General features: G+C 41.1%; 1 protein-coding gene across 4 annotated transcripts in view; it reads left to right on the forward strand.

The window, feature by feature from the left end:
• Window positions 1-20,354, forward strand: part of ctnnd2b (catenin (cadherin-associated protein), delta 2b) — a 134,583-nt gene that overhangs the window by 106,239 nt on the left and 7,990 nt on the right. For all 4 annotated transcript variants that reach the window (XM_030074864.1, XM_030074866.1, XM_030074865.1 and 1 more), the window contains 7 exons: window positions 5,134-5,251; window positions 8,247-8,429; window positions 11,988-12,161; window positions 13,315-13,465; window positions 16,116-16,371; window positions 19,686-19,770; window positions 20,029-20,155. In XM_030074864.1, the coding sequence (XP_029930724.1) occupies window positions 5,134-5,251; window positions 8,247-8,429; window positions 11,988-12,161; window positions 13,315-13,465; window positions 16,116-16,371; window positions 19,686-19,770; window positions 20,029-20,155 (1,094 nt within the window). The remainder of the gene's footprint in view (window positions 1-5,133; window positions 5,252-8,246; window positions 8,430-11,987; window positions 12,162-13,314; window positions 13,466-16,115; window positions 16,372-19,685; window positions 19,771-20,028; window positions 20,156-20,354) is intronic.

Here is a 20,354-nt window from a genome sequence, read left to right on the forward strand (position 1 = left end):
TTCTGAGGCCGACTGACTGTGCATCAGAAGTAAGATAGATCGATCGATAGATAGATAGATAGATAGATAGATAGATAGATAGATAGATAGATAGATTGATAGATAGATAGATAGATCTGTGCAGCCCTTGTATATTCAGCAACAAACAAGCCAAAATTTGTCCTGCAGACAGAATAATGACAACCTCTGGATCACTATCATTCTCGAAGTGTATCTGTTTCTTTGCTTGTCTGCCATTGCAGAAGTCAAGTCACAGGTTTATCCTGCATCCATACTGGGTGAGCTTTTCTTCAGTGTTATACAACATAATTATGTTTTAATTTGCCTCAACCAGCTGGGTACAGGCCCTTGTAATTTGCCAGCGGAAAAGAGAGAAACACTTGACATTTCCAAACAGCTCCTCTTGGGGATGTGGCAAAAGTGCAGCATAAGTTCAGCGAGGATGGATTGAAAGGAGAGGCTGCTGCAATGACTACAGTTGTATTTCTCTCTCTGTTAGTCTCTGTTGTGTGACTGCATGTTTGGTTTGGTATGTGTGTGTGTGTGTGTGTGTCTGTTTTGTCTCTTTGTCTAACTACATACGGTGCCCACTAATCTCAGTAGCAATATGTCTCCTCACCTGCTCTCAGTGAAAATAAACTGCCCGTATTGGCTGGTAACAAAGGCTTTACTCACTTCTTACACCACATGTGTGTAAAACTGCACACACACGGGCGGAGCACATACTTGCCATGCTCCTTGAGGTTGTGTGTGTGTGGGTGTGCGTGTATGTGTGTGTTGAAAATGATAGCTTTGTGCTGAGCAGCTCCCTAAGCTCGACGGGCTAATTCATCTTTCTCACGCCTCGTTAAGGAATGCTGGGAGTCTGATTAAAGATTGAATATTTCATGGCGAGTTTGGTATATAACAGGCCACCTGCTCTCTCTCTCTCTCTCTCTCTCTCTCTCTCTCTCTCTCTCTCTCTCTCTCCCTCTCTGTCTCTCTCTCTCAGTCTCTCTGTCTCTCTCTCGCTTCCTCACTCACCCTCTCTCTCTCCCTCTCTCTCTCTAGCAGTCTCATCCTCTGGTCCCTCTTTCCTCCCCCACTCTGTCACTGTATGCCTTCTCTCTCTATAACATTATCCTTCTGTCTCGTCTACAGGTTTCTGTTTCTCTCAGTCTCTCTCTCTCTCTCTCTCTCTCTCACACACACACACACACACACACACACACACACACACACACACTCTTTTTCCCAGCCACTGCTTACTCACTGCTTGCTTTGCTCCTTTGTGTGTGTGGTTGTCGTGCCAACTAAGAGGAAGTGCAAGGGCTGAAACTTGTGGTACTAGACAGCTGAATTTGAATTATGTGCATGGAATTTGTGTGTGTGACAGATTCAACTACAGCTAATGAATAATATGGAAATATGACTATTGGCTGACTATTGCTGTGAATATTACTATGACAGGCTGATCAGAAACACAGAGACCAACTGATTTGAGCCTAGCACTCTCTTTCCTGCTCGGCTAATGACAAAAGTGTAGCTTTTTTTTCTTTATTTCCTTTCTAAGTGCCTTGCTGCAACCTAAAAGCTTTCAGAGAGTTGAATTTGAAATAGGGGCTTGTTCATTATCATAAATTTAGAATGTAGTATGCAAATATGTACAGTAGAGCACAGTCATTTTGAAAGAATTCTGATGTGATTTCTTTTCTCTTCCAATGGAACAGGCAAATCACACACAGGAAAGAAAAGACCAGTAACATTTCAAACCACTGAGTCAGCATTTTCAAGTACAATGAAACTGAATATGGAGAAGCCAAATTTAAAGCAACACTTTCATTGTTTCATTGTTCATTGTGACAATTTGGCGTGTTTTTGTTGTTGTTGTTGTTTTGTTTGTTTGTTTTGTTTTGGCAATTTTATCTCCATCTGAGGTGCCAAGCGGTGATCACTTGTCAATCAGGGTGTCCAGCACCATGACTCCTGCTTTCTTGGATTTTCTGTTGATGAAGTTTGACTTTCTGTGGGTGTTGCCCTTTTCTTCTTTTCTGTTCGCTATCCAGTTCTCTTTTCATTATTCCAAACAACTTGCTGTTGTTGTTATTGTTGGATGTGTAAAAACACATCACTTCCTGTGCAATACAGCATTTTATCCCAGGAAAGAGCCAAAGGACACTGAGTATTTAGTACAGCAAATGGAAAAGCTTTCATGAATTGAATATATGCAGGTTGAATCGCTGTGGTGTTGGCTAACAGAGCGGTAAAATGGGCATTTTTATATGAAAATGTTGAGGGTTATTGCCTCAGAAATTCGGATTCAGCTTGAATTTAATTTAAACAATCACACAACTTCAGTGCACATAATTCAAATACAGCTGTCTAGTAGAGCTGGGAATCTCTGGCCACCTAACAATTTGATTCGATTATGATTATGAGGCCAACGATGCGATTATAAAGCGATTATAGATGCATCTTGATGCATATTTTTGTGATTGTCACTGAATCATTTTTTAAATCATTTTTCAGACAATTCAGACAATTCAGACAATTTGTCATTTACTGTAATTTCGTGTTGCCAAAATATTTGTGTTGTGTGACATAACTTACACACTGTTTGGCTCTTATCCAGGTCTTTTGTCCCTTCCTCTTCATAAAATCCGAAATGTTTCCAAACACTCACTTTTAATGCAGAGGGTGCCGCTTTGATGTTTCTTACAGCTTGTTCAGCCACCTTCACATGATTGTTTTCTGTTGTGTGCGTCCTGTAACTGCCCGGCTAGACGCTGCTCATATACTTCAGTTCCGCGTTTTTTAATCATTTTATAAGCATCGATTATTGTCATTAATGCATCGATGCCGGCTCGCCCCACGTCCGCATCGCGATGCATCTAAAAATCGATTTGTTTCTCCCACCTCTACTGTCTAGTGGCACAGGTTTCAGCATATAGAAACATAGAAAGCAGCACAGAAGAAGCCTTCTAACGATTATTGAATGAGCGAGAAAGAATCACTCATGCTGAAACACCAACATTTGTGTATTTGTATTAATCAAATTCTGTCCTATTTTAAAGCCCCCTCCCCCTTGTAGACACTTAACCTTGTTCCACCGGTGTGATTTTTTCATTATTATTTTGTTTCTTCACAGTAAAAGATTATAATCAGAGATAATCTGCAGCCCTGTTGCCATGCAAGTGCACACTTCAAAGGGATTAATTATGCCAAATTGACTGGAGTTAATTGAATTGAATCCATTAACATGTAATTGCCAAAATAAAAGAAATATATGAGGGAAAGAAGGATATAAAGTGGATTGAAAGTAGCATTCAGATGGTTTCTGTCGTGTGGCAGCTAGCTGTGTGTGTGTTCCCTGTAAATACAGTGCAGAGCACAAACCAAAACCATCAATCAATGCACTGGCTCTGTGTGTGTTTGTGTGCACGTGCGTGTCCGTGCACTGACCTTTTCTCTCCACCACTATGTTGTTTTCAGGACTGATAAAGGGGATGTTGGGAGCATTATCTGCTACCTTTTTACCTGTAAATGGTTTCAGATGCCAGGCCAGCCCAGCTTAGTCTTTCCTTTTTGTTTTCAGTCACATCTGCTGGTTAACTACATCTGTGATTTTGTATTGTTACAGTGGTTTGGTGTTATTAAAGGGCTCTAACTGAGCTGTCAGGCTTTCTGCTCAGCCTAAATATTCCAGTAGCAAAGGGTTTGAGGTAATTCGGAAGCACTGATGTATCCATGAAAATACAAGTCATTGGCATTGCCAGACCTAAATATAACCGAAAAACCATTCCTTGTTAGCTACAACGCAACATGTCACTAACCCACCCACAACAAATAGTATACAGACCAAAACCTTCCAAATACCACAAAAAAGTCAGTTACAAGAATTTAAGCAGACACGGCCTGATAATTTGTGCTGTTTCTGCATTTATTGACATTTTCTTGGCATCTGTTCTTACTTTCTCCTCACCTGTGATTAGGACTGAAGATTCTGCTTTGTCACATACTGCCTGTCCAGTTCAAACTTCATTCAAGCATTTAAACAAACTCCAGCTGTCTTGAAGGCATCGTTAACACGGGCCCAATGAACAACAAGCAACAGTTTGACTGCAAAATTATGAAACAGTAGCTCAAATTTGCAGCGATAGACCGCTGTGGCTTTGTGTTTCCTCTAGCCCATTACCATTCCTCCCGTCTCTTTACACCTATTCTATGGGGAGACCTCAGGGGGAGCTAAAAGGTACAAGGTTAACAGCAGATGCCAAACAGGTTAGAACAGAATAAATAGCATGAAGCAATACACCATTTTAGAATAGGTGAAAATCATACATTTGTACTGCATGCCCATGGGATTAATATAAGGGCTTGGCGCCAAAGGGGAGTCCCATGGTAACCCATAGAAACCAGAATGTGAAGGGGTTCATTTGTTTAATTGCTTTTGGAATTGAAGGAAGTGTGACCCTGTTTATGTCCTTTATGAGTACAGCTTTCTAGCAGGGGATGGCTGTCCAGTATGAGGCAAAGCATCAACGTCAGTGCAAATGTTATCTACAGATAACATCAACATCACTGGCGAGCAGAAAATAATTGTAAGAAGGGTTTTTAAATACTGTTGCATATTGCAGCTTTATAATTCCACAAGCTCATTTGCTTGCAAAGACTGCTGGGCTCGGAAACGTTGCAGAAAATGTTATTGAGGACATGGGAAGGGACCTGAAAAACCAATGGGACTAATGGTGTTTTGGCAGCTCAGTGCCATTTCTCACTGACACTGAGGGTTATGGGCATCTTCTGGCCAGTTTCAATAGCCTGACATTTAAAGGGCATCACAGCGAGCCAGTTTCTCTCTCTCTCTCTCTCTCTCTCTCTCTCTCACACACACACTCATCCACATGGGCACACATCCATACACTGTGGCATACACCCTCATGCATTTCACATGTACGTCAGACATTCACAGGCAGAGATAAACATGTATACTGCATTACTGTGGCAGTGTGTGTTTGTTTGTGTGCACAGTACACGTTTCTCACATGTTGAAACTAAGATATTTGGAAATTGCATGTTCAGTTTTCCATTGAAACACTGATTGATGAAATGTATGTGTGTGTGTGTGTGTGTGTGTGTGTGTTTGTGAGACAGGAATGTGAGCTCTGCTGGTGAGGAGGCACGGAGAAGGATGAGGGAGTGTGAGGGTCTGACGGACGCCCTGCTCTACGTCATCCAGACTGCCCTGGGGAGCAGCGAGATTGACAGCAAGGTAACACACACACACACACAAATACTCAGACAAATACACACAACAGAAAACAGGCTCCCTGTCTCGCAAGCTCTCATACAAGCTCTCTTGCTCATGCAGGCACAAAAACAAACAAAACAAAACCCCACTAAATCATACATACAGAAAAGCAGGGGCTCTACCTTTGTAAATCAAGATGCAGACAGTGGGTCCAGCTCATGATGCAAACTCTGCCGCCGCCACGGATAAGTAGGTGTGGTAGGGGCTGACATTAGTCATGACCAATCAAATCAGCTCATCCTTTTTAAAAGCTGTGCACTCCCAGCCATGACATGCTGACATTTTTGTAATGGGGAGGAGAGTTCAGACCGGCTTCTCCCAAGAGAAACCAATGTTCCTGTCTGGGACGTGCAGTCCGTGCAGAATATATGGCACTCCAGTATGAATATACTGCACCACAAGTAGAAATGAAATGCACCCCAGACATGTCTATTTGTGCTACTTTTGAGAGACCTGTTTGAAAGGAGAACACATGCAAGGTGACAGTGCAGAGTGAGGATTTTTTGTGTGTTAGACTGTTTTGGGAGATGTGTGGACTAATCCTGTCGAGTTGTAGCCAACCAGTTTGATGTATATAAAAGCAAAGAAGAAGTTTGTGTGCTTTTTCAAGAGCCTGGTGCTTATTGCAAAAGACATGATCTAGATAGCACTGGGAAATTGCATGATTGCGTGGCATGGTGAAAATGCACACAGCATCCCTCAAATTAGAAGCTGGAGATGGAACAACATACTGGTCCTGGTCCTGTCCCTCAGATAGCTATTGGGATTTAATCAAATGTAAGAGAAGGTCCTTGTGCACCCTTGACCTATCCCACTACAAACTCTCCCTTAATGTCATTATTGCCTTAATCAAATTAAAATTATATTTTACTGGTTGAAGAATTTATATCAGTGTGAAACAAGCAGTCATAACATAACATAAAGGGATTCATGTGATTTTTGAGAGGTCTATGGGAGTGTGCCTCCACCAGCTAAAGCCACAAAAATAGCCCAGACCACCTTCATTTATAGTAAGAGGTGCTCTGAAGAGGCAGACATGCAAGCAGATATTTGGACACCAAAATTGCACCAGGCCACCTGATTTCTATCAATAGTCCCCTTTGCTGCACTCTCCTCTCCATCCATTTTGGTGCAAGCACTGCCATGGCATGTCACAAAATTTCCACTTTGCCAGCACAAAGTCACTGTGCTTGATCTCACCGGCACTAACAGGGCCCTGGCACACGCAAACATTCATAAACACACACAGACACGCATACACACACAAAGATAATATCGAGTAATCACAGTGATGAGAGAAGGTGAACCAAAGCAAAAGTGAATTTAACAAAGTTCCAGCCTCTCTCTGCCTAATTACAGATGCACCAATTTACACCACAGCACGCAGACATGTACAGAATTTTAATGAAGTGTGTGTGTGTGTGTGTGTGTGTGTGTGTGTGTGTGTGTGTGTGTGTGTGTGTGTGTGTGTGTGTGTGTGTGTGTGTGTGTGCGTGTGTGTGTGCGTGCGCGCCTGCGTGTGCTTGTTTTTGTCTTGTACTCAGTGACTAAGAATTCACAGAAACTATAAGTGTTAATTTTTGCATTGTAAACACATGTCACGTTGTTTATTATCGAGACAGATTTTGTCAGATAATATGCAGATATGTTTTATCTGTGACTTTGCACACTCAATGTAAATGCATATTTATCCTCCTGTGCTTTGTGTTTCAAAGCCCCATGTTCTTTGCAGGGAACAAACTGCACACTGTAAATATGACAAGCTTGGCTAGTGTTTTGTTTAACCAGACATAGCAAGCATTGACTATTTTAGTAATATTATCAGTCATATTATCATTATCTTTCTGCCACAGCAGATTATCTTGCCCATTTTAAGATATTTCTCTTAAAACATATTATTGTGAATTCTCTTGAGAAATGATCATAGAGGAATAAATACAATTCTGACACAAGGCCAGTATTTGTAAGTAAAAATTACTTTGTTGCCAATAGAGTCAAATTTTTGAAACCAGAAAATGTATCTGCTAGTGTAGTGAGGTAAGTTAAATGTAACTATGACTACGAATATCCTGAAATAAGCTTGATAAGTCGGACTGCGATACAAAATCCCTCTCCAAGCCTGACATTTTGCATCATATATAACTCAGCCCAGATGGCCGATGCCACAGAAACACTGAGTGTCTGTGTTTGTGTGTGCATGCCTTCATGTGCGCCTCTGACTGTGAGAGTGAATGTGTGTGTCTCTGTGTGCACGTCATGTGTGTATCCACGATGAATGTATGTTTGCAATCGCGTGCTTGTTTGTGCATGCATGCAAGTGTGTGTGCGCGTGTGCGTGGTGTGCAAGTGCATTGAGCTGCGTTATCAGTTTGTGTTGTTGGCGTGTTGAGTGCAGGCCGTTCACAAGGAGATGTGAAGCTTTTAATCCACAGAAATCCTTCACAAGATCAAAGTCCGAGGCTGTTGTCTGCATAGCCACTTTCAACAATAGGATTAGTGTGTGTGCGCATGGTTTGTGTCTGAGTGTGTGCATGTGCGTGTGTGTGCGTGTGTTTGTGTCTATAGTATGTGTGTGCCTGTGTGTCTATGTGCCTGTGTGTATATGCTTGTATGTGTTTGAGTTTATTTACACTATGTTAGTGTGGGTTTGTGTGTGCTCTTCAGCGTCTGTGCTCGTGTCTATAGTTGTGTGTGTATGTGTGAGAGTGTGTTTGATTATATTGCGTGTATGTGCGTGCACACTGTATCTATGCTGATGTGTCTATATTTAGGGTGATGTGTCTATATTTATGTCTGCTGTGTGTGTGTGTGTGTGTGTGTGTGTTAGCAGATCAGTTTGATAGTAGTCTAAAACTTTTGCTTTTTTTTAGTCCCTCCATCTTTCTCTCTCTCTGAGTTTGCTTCATTACCTCTCTTTCTGTTTTTCTGTCTTTCTTTCTTTCTACCTTTCCATCAGACCATAGAGAACTGTGTGTGCATCCTGAGGAACCTGTCATACCGTCTGGCTGCAGAGACGTCCCACAGCCAGCAGGGGGGGTCGGAGGAGCTAGACGGCCTGCTGTGCGATGCCGGTGGGAAGGAGGCTGAGAGCTCTGGATGCTGGGGCAAAAAGAAGAAGAAGAAGAAGGGACATGACCAGGTGGGACAACAGACAGAGGGGAGGAGGGGCTCTCTGCTCTTTAATTTTTTTACCTTCTTGAATTCCATTTTTTTTTCTCTGCAATTTCTTTATGTCTTTCTTTCTTTCTAAACTGGAGGCGGTACCTCTGCTGTCAGTGGATCACAAACTTCTCGGCAAATTTCTTTCCAGCAGGCTCAGTATTCACATTAGGTTTAAGGTCCACCACAAGCAGTCTTATGGTGTGTCAGGCTGTTAAATGTCAGTCTGTTTCTTAATGCCAGGGCACGCTGGATCTTTGTAGACCCTGTGCTTCAGACTTTGGTGCCATCACCCTGCATCAAGAGAAAGTGTTTGACAGGGTGGTTTGGGTTTCCTATTTGATACAGGTATGGGCCTGAGCACGTTGGGTCAGGTGAGTTGGGAGTTCTGCTAGGACTGTTCAATTTCAGGCCAGTTTTATACCGTAGCTGTGCAGTCAGTGTCATGTTTTCTGAGGACAAAGTTGGATTGGTTAGGTGTAGCTGCAGACACAGAGGGCTTCTTTCATTCACCGTGTCGTTTTCTTGGGTGTCCTTTATGATCTTTATCACGTAGTTATCACCTTCTCTGTCTCTCTTTTCTCATCTTCATTCTCATCTCACAAAAATACACCATATGTCATGGAAGTTAAATGAGTAAATCCAAATCTGAATTTACAGATGGTGGGAGATGAGGTTCTGTTTGTATTGAGGATCCTTTGTCAAAACAGAGTCACCACCTTAAGCCTGTTAGACATTTGGTAAACATTTCTTACTTGAATGTCTTGATACAGTATTTTATTTAGTTAACCTAGTGCTTGTGAGTGCTTGTGATAGCTACTATCCTTTCAAAAGTTTGTTTTCATGTTATAATGGTTTCATCATCTGACAGAGAAAGTATCACTTTTTTTCCCAAATGGAAGATATCTCCTTTTGGAATGAAAGTCTGCATTTGTCAATCTGTCTCTGTACTTCTGAAATACTTGCGTAGTTCATCTCGGTTCACAGTATTGGAAGTCTCAAATGAATATGTATGAATACACTGCATTTTTCTTTGATATTCATGATGTTTGAGCCTGAGTTGTTTTCTTTAGGAGCGTGTTTTTAGACTAAGATGGCTCACAGCTATATCTAGAAGCTAAGTGATGTAGTATGCCTGTGCCTCTCTTAAATGTTTTGGTACATGTTGTTGACAACATACTGGAGTCGTTGAAACATGTTAACAAAGCATCATCACCATGTTACACATCACTGTTAAACGGCTCCCAGTTTTGGTGATTATGTGTACTTCTTCAAATGAAAGTTGCTTGACCTCTGGATTGAGGATGTTATCTGACCCCCTTCGGCCATTTAATTCCATTTAGACACCACTGTTTCATGTGAAAAGCATATGGTCAACCATGTAATGACATTTTTTTTTTTTTTTATCTCAACTGCGAGATGTATTCTTTTCAGTCAGTAGCAGTGATATCCTGTTTAATTTCAACACATCTATTGAGTCTGATTTTACTTCCAGATTGAGCTTCATTTCACTTTCTGTATTTTAACTACCTGTGCTCAGAATCAAAAGTGCCAAACTGATTTATTATGCCTCTCCTGCTTTCTTGGGTCTGCCCATCTGTTGCCAAACGGCAGATTTTGTTGGAAAATGTTCAGCCTCCATTTGTTAAAGGACGAGAGCTCTTTCAGTTTTGGAACTGGCAGAAACCAAACGCCTGCCTTAAATTAGTCTGCAACCTCTTCTCATGCTAATAAGCAATCAGCTTCATATTCTGTTTGAGTGGAGCACCTCTTTTACCATGACTTCTAGTAAAGCTGTGTGGATTGAAAACCAAACACTTCCGGTGGGTGAGGGAGGGTGAATTGCTCATTAGCCCAGCACACTTTTTTTCTACTTCTAGCAAAGCAAAATGGAGATTTTCATTTAGGATGAATATCAGGCATAAAAATAGAGAGAGAAATGAATTACAAAAAAAAAAATAGTAGTGAGACAAGCCTTTCAATTCCATTTGTTTAGAAAAAAGCTCTAGCTTTTTGTGTATCCAGGCAGAACCAGCGAGACGAGGGATCTTAAAACTACCCTGGGATCAGCTTGTAAAGGGAGGAATCATAACCTCTCCATAATCATAATACATAACCACCACCACCACCCTCTCTCCCACTCACTCTATCTGTCTCTCTCCACTCCAGTGCAGCTGTGGGTGATTACCATGGAGTAGTGATTGGGGAGTTGGTTGGAGAGTGCAAAACTCTATCAACTGTGGAGTAATTAGAAAAGAGAAAGGGAAGAGGAGAGCAGAGGAGAGGAGAGGAGAGCAGAGCAGAGGAGTGGGATAAAGAGAGGAACCAAAGATGGGAAGGGAGGAAAAGAGAGAGTAGCATGGACAAGGGGATTGGAGAGAGGAAGCAAGGAGAGGAGAGGAGACAAGAAAAGAAGGAAGAAAAGAGGAAAGGGGACGATGGTTGAGATGAGATATAAGAGGAAGTTGAGGAAAAGAGAAGAGCTCGAGAGTACATAAGGTTGAGAGTGGAGAGGAGGGGAGAGGAAGTAGTGGAATAATTAGGTCAAAGGCAGACAGAGGGGCGAGGGAAGATGAGGAATGGAGTGAAAAGACGAATAGAAGCAATAGAAAAAATGTTTTTTCTCATGCAGCATCTCGTTATTAGGTGATGTCATCTTGGAGGAGAAACTGTTTTAGCGCTATACAAAATAAATGTCACAGGCCACAGGTAAATGCTTTTAGTGTCTTGAAGCTTTAAAATAAGTTTTTTAATCATTCAAGTCTGTAAATGTTAAATAGACAGGTGTTCTGAGTTGTGTCAGCTATGAAATTTGAAATTTCTTCCTTTATATTTAAGGCCCGAAATATTTAATAATTTATGTGATGAGATTCTAAAGTGTAAATGGATAAATAATTTCTGGACTGGATCTTTAACAAGGTTCTCTTCGTTCTCTTTCATCTTCCCTCTCCACAGCGCCTGCTGGAGTCATAATTTAAGAAAAGCAAAAAAAAAATAATGTCTCTCAGTGTTCTTGTCTCTTAATCTTGTGATCTGTAATTCCAAGTAGAGACGTGTATCATAACATTTTGTTCTCTGCTTTGTGACCTCAGTGGAAGTGCCGGCCTTCCCCTGAGGCATTCGGATTTGCACCAAATGTTTTTTCATCAACATAATCCAATATCAGTATGTTCTTGAAATTTATTTTGATGTCCTTAAGAAAACTCCTGTTTTCAAAAATCCAACTTTTTTAACTATTAATATCGACTTTCTATATGAAAGTTTCTGGATATGAGAGATAATTTCAGATCTCATTTATATAGTAGCAAGGAAAAAGATAGTATGACAGCTGTTAGAAACCAGTTGTTGAATGCCACTTTATTTATTCATTCCATGCTTATTTTTGTGAAAAAAATCACAATGAATTGTAAATCTTCCCTGTCTCTTCTGCCTCTTTCTTGCCTGAGGGGACAGTGTTGGCACCCCACCATTGTCGAACGTCGCCTCACACAGAATTCACAATGCTTGTCTGTTCATAATTCTTTTTCTTCTGTCACAGTGGGACGGCGTCGGCCCGTTTCCAGACTCGGCAGAGCCCCCAAAAGGCATCCAGATGTTATGGCACCCAACCATCGTGAAGCCCTACCTCACCCTTCTGTCTGAGTGCTCCAACCCAGACACCCTGGAGGGAGCAGCTGGAGCTCTGCAGAACCTCGCTGCTGGCAGCTGGAAGGTATTATAAGTCAGTGCTGTGCCCGTGTCGTAGTGACCGCAGAGGCATCTGCAGGAGCACACTGAAATCCCAGTGGGCAGCACAGAAAGTCGGGTTTGAAGGGTAGAAACCTCAGCACTTTGCTAAATAATAGTCGTTGGTATCTTATGGGGGAGTAAAAATAAGTATTGGCCGATTCTGATATTTCACGGCCAATACTGCTACAGATTATTATTAATCCAGGACACTGATAACTGATATGTAGGGCCAATATTCATTTGTACTAAATTTGAAAATGACCATGTCAAAATTTACAGGATTAGAAAGGCTAAAATGAACCTTGCTTTCAGTTAACAAATCTTTAATTAACATTATATAAGTAAAAAAAAAAAAATACAAGTGAATTAACAGACAATTAGCCCGAAAAACAAACTTTAAAATTAGCAAAAAATATTTTTAAAAAAATAACAATAATAAAATAAAGAGAATACTCTATTTCTGTGAATCCAGCGATGCTGGATCAACATCAGAATTCTTGTGTTTAAATGTTAACATTTAAATCCAGTAAATCTAACAGGAAAAGGCAAGTATTACTTGTTTGGCTACACACTACAACTTAGTGTTTTTGTCGTTCTGCAAAATGAAATTAAAGACAAATCAAGTGAAAAAGGAAATTAAAATTGTAACCATATGATATTTATGTTGCTCCAATCAGTCACTTTTGTTCTGCTGACTTTCAGATGGAGAGGGGGCCATCATACTAGGATTGCAGATTTTTTAAAAGTACTGAATACTGTTTTATATAGTCTTATATAGTCAGCTTAAGAGTTCTATCTTGTTGTCTGAAGAAATTATTCTCCATTTGTTGTCTCAAGCACCATGTTGCACTCTGAAACATAATCGATTGCAATGTATCTCAAAGTGCATTCATTAATAACCAGAGTGAAGGTGTAAGCATGGACTTGACATAATTTATATTGGACAACAGTGGTGGTAAACAAGATTTATATAAATATCATGACAGAGAATATTGTCATCACACATTGCCTGCTATAATACAACACATGCATTTTGTAAGACAGTCAGTCACAGAGAATCCCTTCACCACTGAAACCACTCTGACAAGGAAACAAATCCCTGACTCTCTGTCGCTGTGCTTCCTCCCTGCCCACAGTGGTCGGTGTATATCCGGGCTGCTGTGCGTAAAGAGAAGGGCCTCCCTATCCTGGTGGAGTTGCTGAGGATAGACAATGACAGGGTGGTGTGTGCCGTGGCCACCGCGCTGAGAAACATGGCCCTGGACGTCAGGAACAAGGAGCTCATCGGTGAGTGCAGCACTTCCTCCTAACTCCAACTTTTTGTTTGTTTGTTTGTTTGTTTGTATGTTTGTTGTACTGTGACGTTAAGTTTCTTGCGAGGCACATAGAGATGAAATGTATGAATGTATTACCATCATTTCATTATTACAACAACACATTAATACATAGAAAGTGTTGTATTGTAAAGCTATTGTAATTTAAGATAGGACTTACCTTCAGACCTTGGATTCTTAATTTTACGTTGTGCAAAAATATGTTCACATTGTGTAATCTAGTATTGATTCAAAATCTTATTTTTCTGAAACTAGTGAAAAAAAATCTGCTAGTGGGCTGTCATAATGTCATTTGGTTGCAAATCAACTTGGTTCAAGAATATTCTTCATACTAATGGAGTGATCTGTTTTATTCATTGTTTTGAGTAATGTGCATTAGAAATAAGCACTATTACCAGAATCTTTCACTTTCATTTTAATACTGACAGTAAATAGCTTGTTAATGGGGACATATTTTACAGTGTAGCCTTTTGGGCTATAACTCCTCACTGACAATACTGACAACATACTCATATTTGCCATGGAAGACATGTCGATTTGGCTTTTATGAAAAAAAAAAAAAAAAAAAAACAGTAGACAAAGGCCTTTATGTGATTTTTCTGTCTTTATGCAGATACTGTTGTTGAGCAAAGGGCTAGGCGTGATGTTTGATTAGACTGAGTAGTTTGATTTTCCTTGCTGACATTAGTGACATCACTGTTAGAGTAGTAATGCCAGTAATAAACTCTGCATTTTTGCTGGTCCCCATAGCAACAACTGCCTGCCTCCTTCCTCTTCGCCTGTCTGAGGCTTGTGCCTCAGAGCTAAGCAGTGTGTGTGTGTGTGTCCTATGTGGTTGAGTTTGTGTGTCACACATATGTGAGTGTGTCCACTCGTGTATACTATATGTGCGTGCACATGCATGTAGGACTATCAGTGAATCCCTTCATCAGTGTGTCAGTGTTGTATCACACTGCCAGAGGGCGTGCGTGCATTTCTTGATAGGACGTTCTGTCTTGCCCTCACTTCTGTCCTGTTAATATGACGATATCGTGTTAGATACGATATATAATGTAGCTGCCCCCAGAGCCTTCAGCAATAGATAACAAAAACTATCTACGCACTTGGGAAGGGATTGAGGAGCCAGCTTATATTTTACCGTTGCAATATCAGAAACCTGAGTGAAAGCTTTATTTTCAGTGGCTGTGTTCACATGCACACATTAATGCAACTGTTGCCTGTAATACAAGAAAAACAATAGCTCAATTTTGATGTTTACATGTTTCCATAAATTTGACAGCTCCCCATAATAATCTAGTTTGCATGAGTGAAGTTGACTACTTATTTAACTTGAAAGATGGCACTTAGTAGAATGCATAACTCATGCATAGCTATAGTTGACCAAATTAAACTTTTGGCAATTCTTAGTTTTCATGCTTTTTCATGCTTGTTTTAAGGTGTTTTTTGTTTTATAGATTCAGACTTTAAACAGTTGTGTGTGTGTGTGTGTGTGTGTGTGTGTGTGAATTAGGGAGTATTTCTACTCCTGGAGTTATTATGATAGGCCACACCCACCACCACACTCCCTTTTGGCCAATCAGCATTAAAGGTTAATCAGCTATTTCTTGGCCCGTGACTAACCTTTTCATAGCGTTTTGTGCAAATCCATTCATAACTATTTGAAATATCCTGCTAAAAGCAAACAGATGGAGTGAGGCAAAAACATTACTCCGTCCAGCTCCACTGGCAGAGATAATTATCTACAGGCAATTATTGGTAAAACCAAACACATCAAGATGTCCCTAGATGGCTGGGCCTTCATGGCTACACCTCCAAGCATCCACACTTCAAAATATTAAACTGGCACTGTATCATGTGCATTATTTTTCATCATGGAGATTGAAGTGAAAGAGCATGTACGGGTTAGAGCTCTTTGCAGCCTGCAGTGGTTTCAAACAGATGCAGATTTACTAATTGTCCTGACAAATCTCAAAATGTCAGCTTTACATTGCTATTATAGTGACAGTTTTACATTGCATGTAAACCCAGTAAGGGTGTCACTGTGTCAGCTTTTTTCCTTCTTCTTTGTATTTTTCTCCTCCTTCATTTTACTTTGGTCAAAACAATCTGGATATCACGCACCAGCTTGGCAAGCATCTGTGGTGAGAGAACATGATAAGACTTAACCGTTGAACCCAGTGGCGGTGGTGGTGATGACAGTGCCACCCCAGGGTGCTGACCCAATCAGAATGAGGATCAGGGGGCACAGTGGACAAGATTGCCTGACAGCACTAGTGGGTTGTCATGGGATATGTAGTCAGTTGGTGTTAGATCACATGCCCATGTCACCATCTCTGCTCCTGTCTGACTAGCCTGGTTTTTTTAACTCTTTATACCTTTTACATTTTTTTTCTTTGTGTGGTAAGAAAAGACGCTGTAATAGAAGGCACCACAGTGAACTAAACTGCTCATCAAAGTACTAACAGGCACAAATTTCTGCACCCCTACCTCTCCAATTCCCATTTTCCTAACCCTTCCATCTGCATTCTACCACCATTCCACCCCCTCACCCGATCAACCCACCACCATCACCCTACTATCACCCTTACCTGTCGTGCACACAGGTAAGTATGCCATGAGGGACCTGGTGCACCGTTTGCCCGGAGGCAGCAACAACAACAACAGCAGTGGCAGTGGAGGAGGAGGAGGAGGCGCAAACAGCAGCTGCCTGGTGGGGAAGACCATGTCGGACGATACCATCACGGCCATCTGCTGTGCACTGCACGAGGTCATCACCAAGAACATGGAGAACACCAAGGCCCTGAGGGACGCCGGCGGCATCGAGAAGCTCATCGGCATCGCCCGCAGCAAAGGAGACAAGTAGGTGGAGTGGGAAGGAGGTAGCTGAGGTGGATTCTGGGTATAAAGAAAGAGAACAAGTTAGAAGAGGGAAAAATTTGTAGGTGGGATTTGCACAGGACAGGTTTCCTAGTATGCATAGATGTTTCATAATTCATTCTAAAACAGCTTTGGATTCAGTTTTTAGCAGATATCAGACAGATAACAATAACATTTATTTGTAAAGCACTTTTCAAAAGCAATAATTTACAAAGTCCTCAACAGAAAAAGATAAAATAGTCAAAGCAATAGAAGAAAATACCAAAAAACACAGTTAATAAAATGCAGTAGAGTAAGATACAATAAAACATTCTACAATAAAATTCAGTAAGACAGTACAATCAAACCATAGTTTAAGTGGATAAGAAGGCCATGATTTACACTACAGCTAACCATGATTTACAAACATCGACATGACTTATTCGACCATTGCAATAAACTGAAGTTGACTGTTGCAGAGTTTAGGCACCAGAGCTGCAAAAACTCAGTCTCCCTTAGGGCGAGAGACAGCTAACAAATATGTTTAGGTCCAGATTTGAGAAAAAGGATGCACATTTTGCTGTTGCAGGTCATCATTTACACATCAAAATGTTTGCTGGTATCACAACTTACATTTTACAGTTTTATCACTGAGCTGAGGCTTTTATCTGGAGCAGTTTATAGTGTTTGCAATGGCAGAATTAGGCCTCAATGAATAGATCACAAACAGCCAAGAGTAATAGAGTGCAAAGGTCAGAAGCTTAGCACTCTTACAATATTCCTGTGACCGCAGAACGGTCAGAGTGAAGTGGGAGGAAAAGAAATAGAATCAGACCTGAGGAGAAAGATGAAAGAGATTCTTTTTAAGAGAAGGTCGAAGAAAGAAATGGGAAATCATTCAGTGGGGAGAGGGCAATACTGACACTTGACAACACCTTCATTTTGCTGTGTGACGCCAAAAATATCACAAAGACGAATGAAAAATGTATTTGCAAAAACAGATAAAAGCCATTCCTGAAGAAAAGAACTAACTGTTGTTTGTAATATAAACAGACTCTCTGGATCTAAAATGCAAATTTTTGTGCAAAAGCCAATATCGCCTCAGCATTGGCCTTCCAGAATGTTTTTTTGATTGATATTACCTAAAACTTGGTTTGTAGAAATTAATACAATTGAAGATATAAGTGCAAATGAACCCTTTGAGTTGTATCTTTATGCCATACCAAAGTATACTGAAAAGTCCACAGTACTTAGGAAAATAATCTTTTGTTAGTTATGTCTGTTTTTAGTGATCATCTAACTAATCAATAATTGTTGTGGTCACTGTGACTCCTCGCAGAAAGAGATCTATTATCACAAATGTGTCATGGGATTGGATGGAATCTGTACTTTATGCTCTCAATATTTTCTAATTTTTTTATTTTTTTTTGGGATGCCCATTTTTTATTTATATTAATGCAGCTTTCTGTCCTGTAAGGATGATGAATTTGGGGGATTGACATTAGTTTTGCTACTGTGGCCCTTAAGAATTTTTCAGAAAACTATATCACAGAAACAGTTCAGTGTCTCATGAGCAAGAAGGGTAAAAGAATGGGCCAAATAGGTTCATGCAGCGTGGAGAAGGAAAACAGAGGAAAGAGACACGGCCATGAAGCTAAGGAAGCCAGATAGTGGAGTAGACAGAGTGGTGTGACAGGAGGGGGAGGGAAAGAGAGGAGCAGGGGGTAGACAGATTCATCACTACAGTGCAGAGAGCGAGAGAGAGAGAGAGACAGAGAGAGAGCGAGCATGCAGGAATACAGACAGGGTTATCGCAGGATGGGGGAGAAAGTGGAGGTGGACGGCTGTTTGTAGCAGCTATACCTAAGTTCTAAGATGAGCTAATTGTAACTTAAAGGCGGAATGAGTAGGATATGTGAGTTACGGTACCCCAGCTAAGACAACCACAGGCAATGAGTTTTCATTTCCTGGGATGGTGATGGAATGAAAGGCTTGCCAAAATGTAATGTTGCCATGCTACGGGAAAAAATTGTCCGTCGGCACCTACCTGCCCAACGGAAAACACTCGCCAGCAGGTGGAAGCCAATTCCACATTCACTGTCCCTGTGCCTCTGATGATTGAGAGGATTATTTTTGTATGTGTCCCTCTCTTGTGTTTACCACACAAAAGTTTACACACTACAAAATCAAAAGAGGTTGCACTTTAACATTTACACCTACCCTTACGGCAAAATTGAGCTTTGGTAGAGCGTTGGGTTGTATAGTTCCCTGGGTGTTATATGAGTCCACATGGTGGTGAAATATCCTTATTACGTGCTCTGTGTTCCCCTGGGCTGCTAATCCACAATACTGTATTTCTTTCTCTCCATTCACTTCTATAGTGCAGCAAAACAGGTGCCAAAATATCAACAGTCTACCAAAGCTCATTTTCGCTTTCAGCAGGTGTAGCTGTTAGTTTACACACTAGTGTGGTATAAGAAAAGCATTAGCTTGTCCAGTTATTTAGCATTAATGTGTCTATAATAACAGCTGTTTTGTTTTTCTATTAGCTTTAACCACGCCACCGCGTGACTGCACTAGTGATTTCCTTATCGCTCAAGAGCAGGCCTGCGTTAAATTACACAAGTAACATTAACCTGAATAGCAAATTAGTAAATCTTAACATTACCTTTAACAGCATAGAGGCAGGTACTTTTAGCTGAATGTAATGTCAACAATTATTCTTGAAGTTCCCAAGCTGGTGATGCAATCACTAGCCTGTTTACATTGTTGATGCTTTTCTATTAGATGCAGCAACAGATGTTACATAGTGATCAATTTGAACATTTCTATGGCTTTCTGTGTTAAGACATTCCCTAAGTCTGAGTAGTGCAGCCCAGATTAGGTACATCTTTATGAACAGCTGGTTTGTGCAACTTCTCCATTCTCTGTTATAAACACTCAGTGTCTGTTAAGTCTTTCCTGGGAAAAATGCTCTGGTCCACAAGAAGGGATGTGTTTTATGTTTCCAGTAGCAGCAATAGAGGCTTGTTTGAAATAACTAGCAGAAGAGCTAGGTAATTAGCATGAGCAGTGATAGCCAGCGTGGCCGAACACACAAAGAAAAGAGCAGTGCCAGATTTGGAGGAAACTGAGGGGCCTTTTCCTCTTTGGAGGAGTGAGGAAGCTGCTGCTGCTGTACACACTGGTTTATTTTCTGTCTTACATCTGCCTTCTGCTTCTTCTGTGTTGTGCTGTGTTGGATTTCTCTCAAGTGTCCAACAGTAACACTGTATACTGTATCCATGTTTTTTCTCTCCTCTCTGCTGAATTTCCAGACACACTCCTAAAGTGGTGAAAGCAGCATCTCAAGTCCTTAACAGTATGTGGCAATACCGAGACCTCCGCAGCCTCTACAAAAAGGTATCTCAGTCTTGACTGTGCTCCAGCTGTGTAAACGCTGAAAGTGTCAGCGTTTAATTCAGTATGGTGTCAGCTTCAGTATATTGCAGAGAGGAAAGATACTGAATAGCAATAATGATAGCACTGCATAGCATATAAATTGTGCATTATTCCTCACACCGTATGCAAGACCACTGAGTGTGTTCTGTTCACCTTGTCTTGTCTCATCTTTTTTCCTCTCCTCTCCTCTCCTCTCCTCTCCTCTCCTCTCCTCTCCAGGATGGCTACTCCCAGTACCATTTTGTCGGCTCTTCCTCCACGATAGAGAGAGATCGACAGCGTCCTTACTCCTCCTCTCGCACTCCGTCCATCTCTCCCGTGCGGACCTCGCCCAACAATCGATCAGGTGAGTTCACCCCCGTCTTTCCTTTTGTCCTCTATCACTCTCCATCAATACAGTCCAGTCAAACAGCGCCGCTCCAATATAGCTGATGTCTGCTTTAACCTTCATACTCCAGCAGCTACCCACAAATCATGCCGCCGGATGAAAATCTTTTACCTCTGAAAAAAGTTGGCAGCTCAAGCATTTTTTAAATTAGGGTTTG

Source organism: Myripristis murdjan, chromosome 17, assembly GCF_902150065.1.
Source record: "Myripristis murdjan chromosome 17, fMyrMur1.1, whole genome shotgun sequence".
NCBI lineage: Eukaryota > Metazoa > Chordata > Actinopteri > Holocentriformes > Holocentridae > Myripristis > Myripristis murdjan.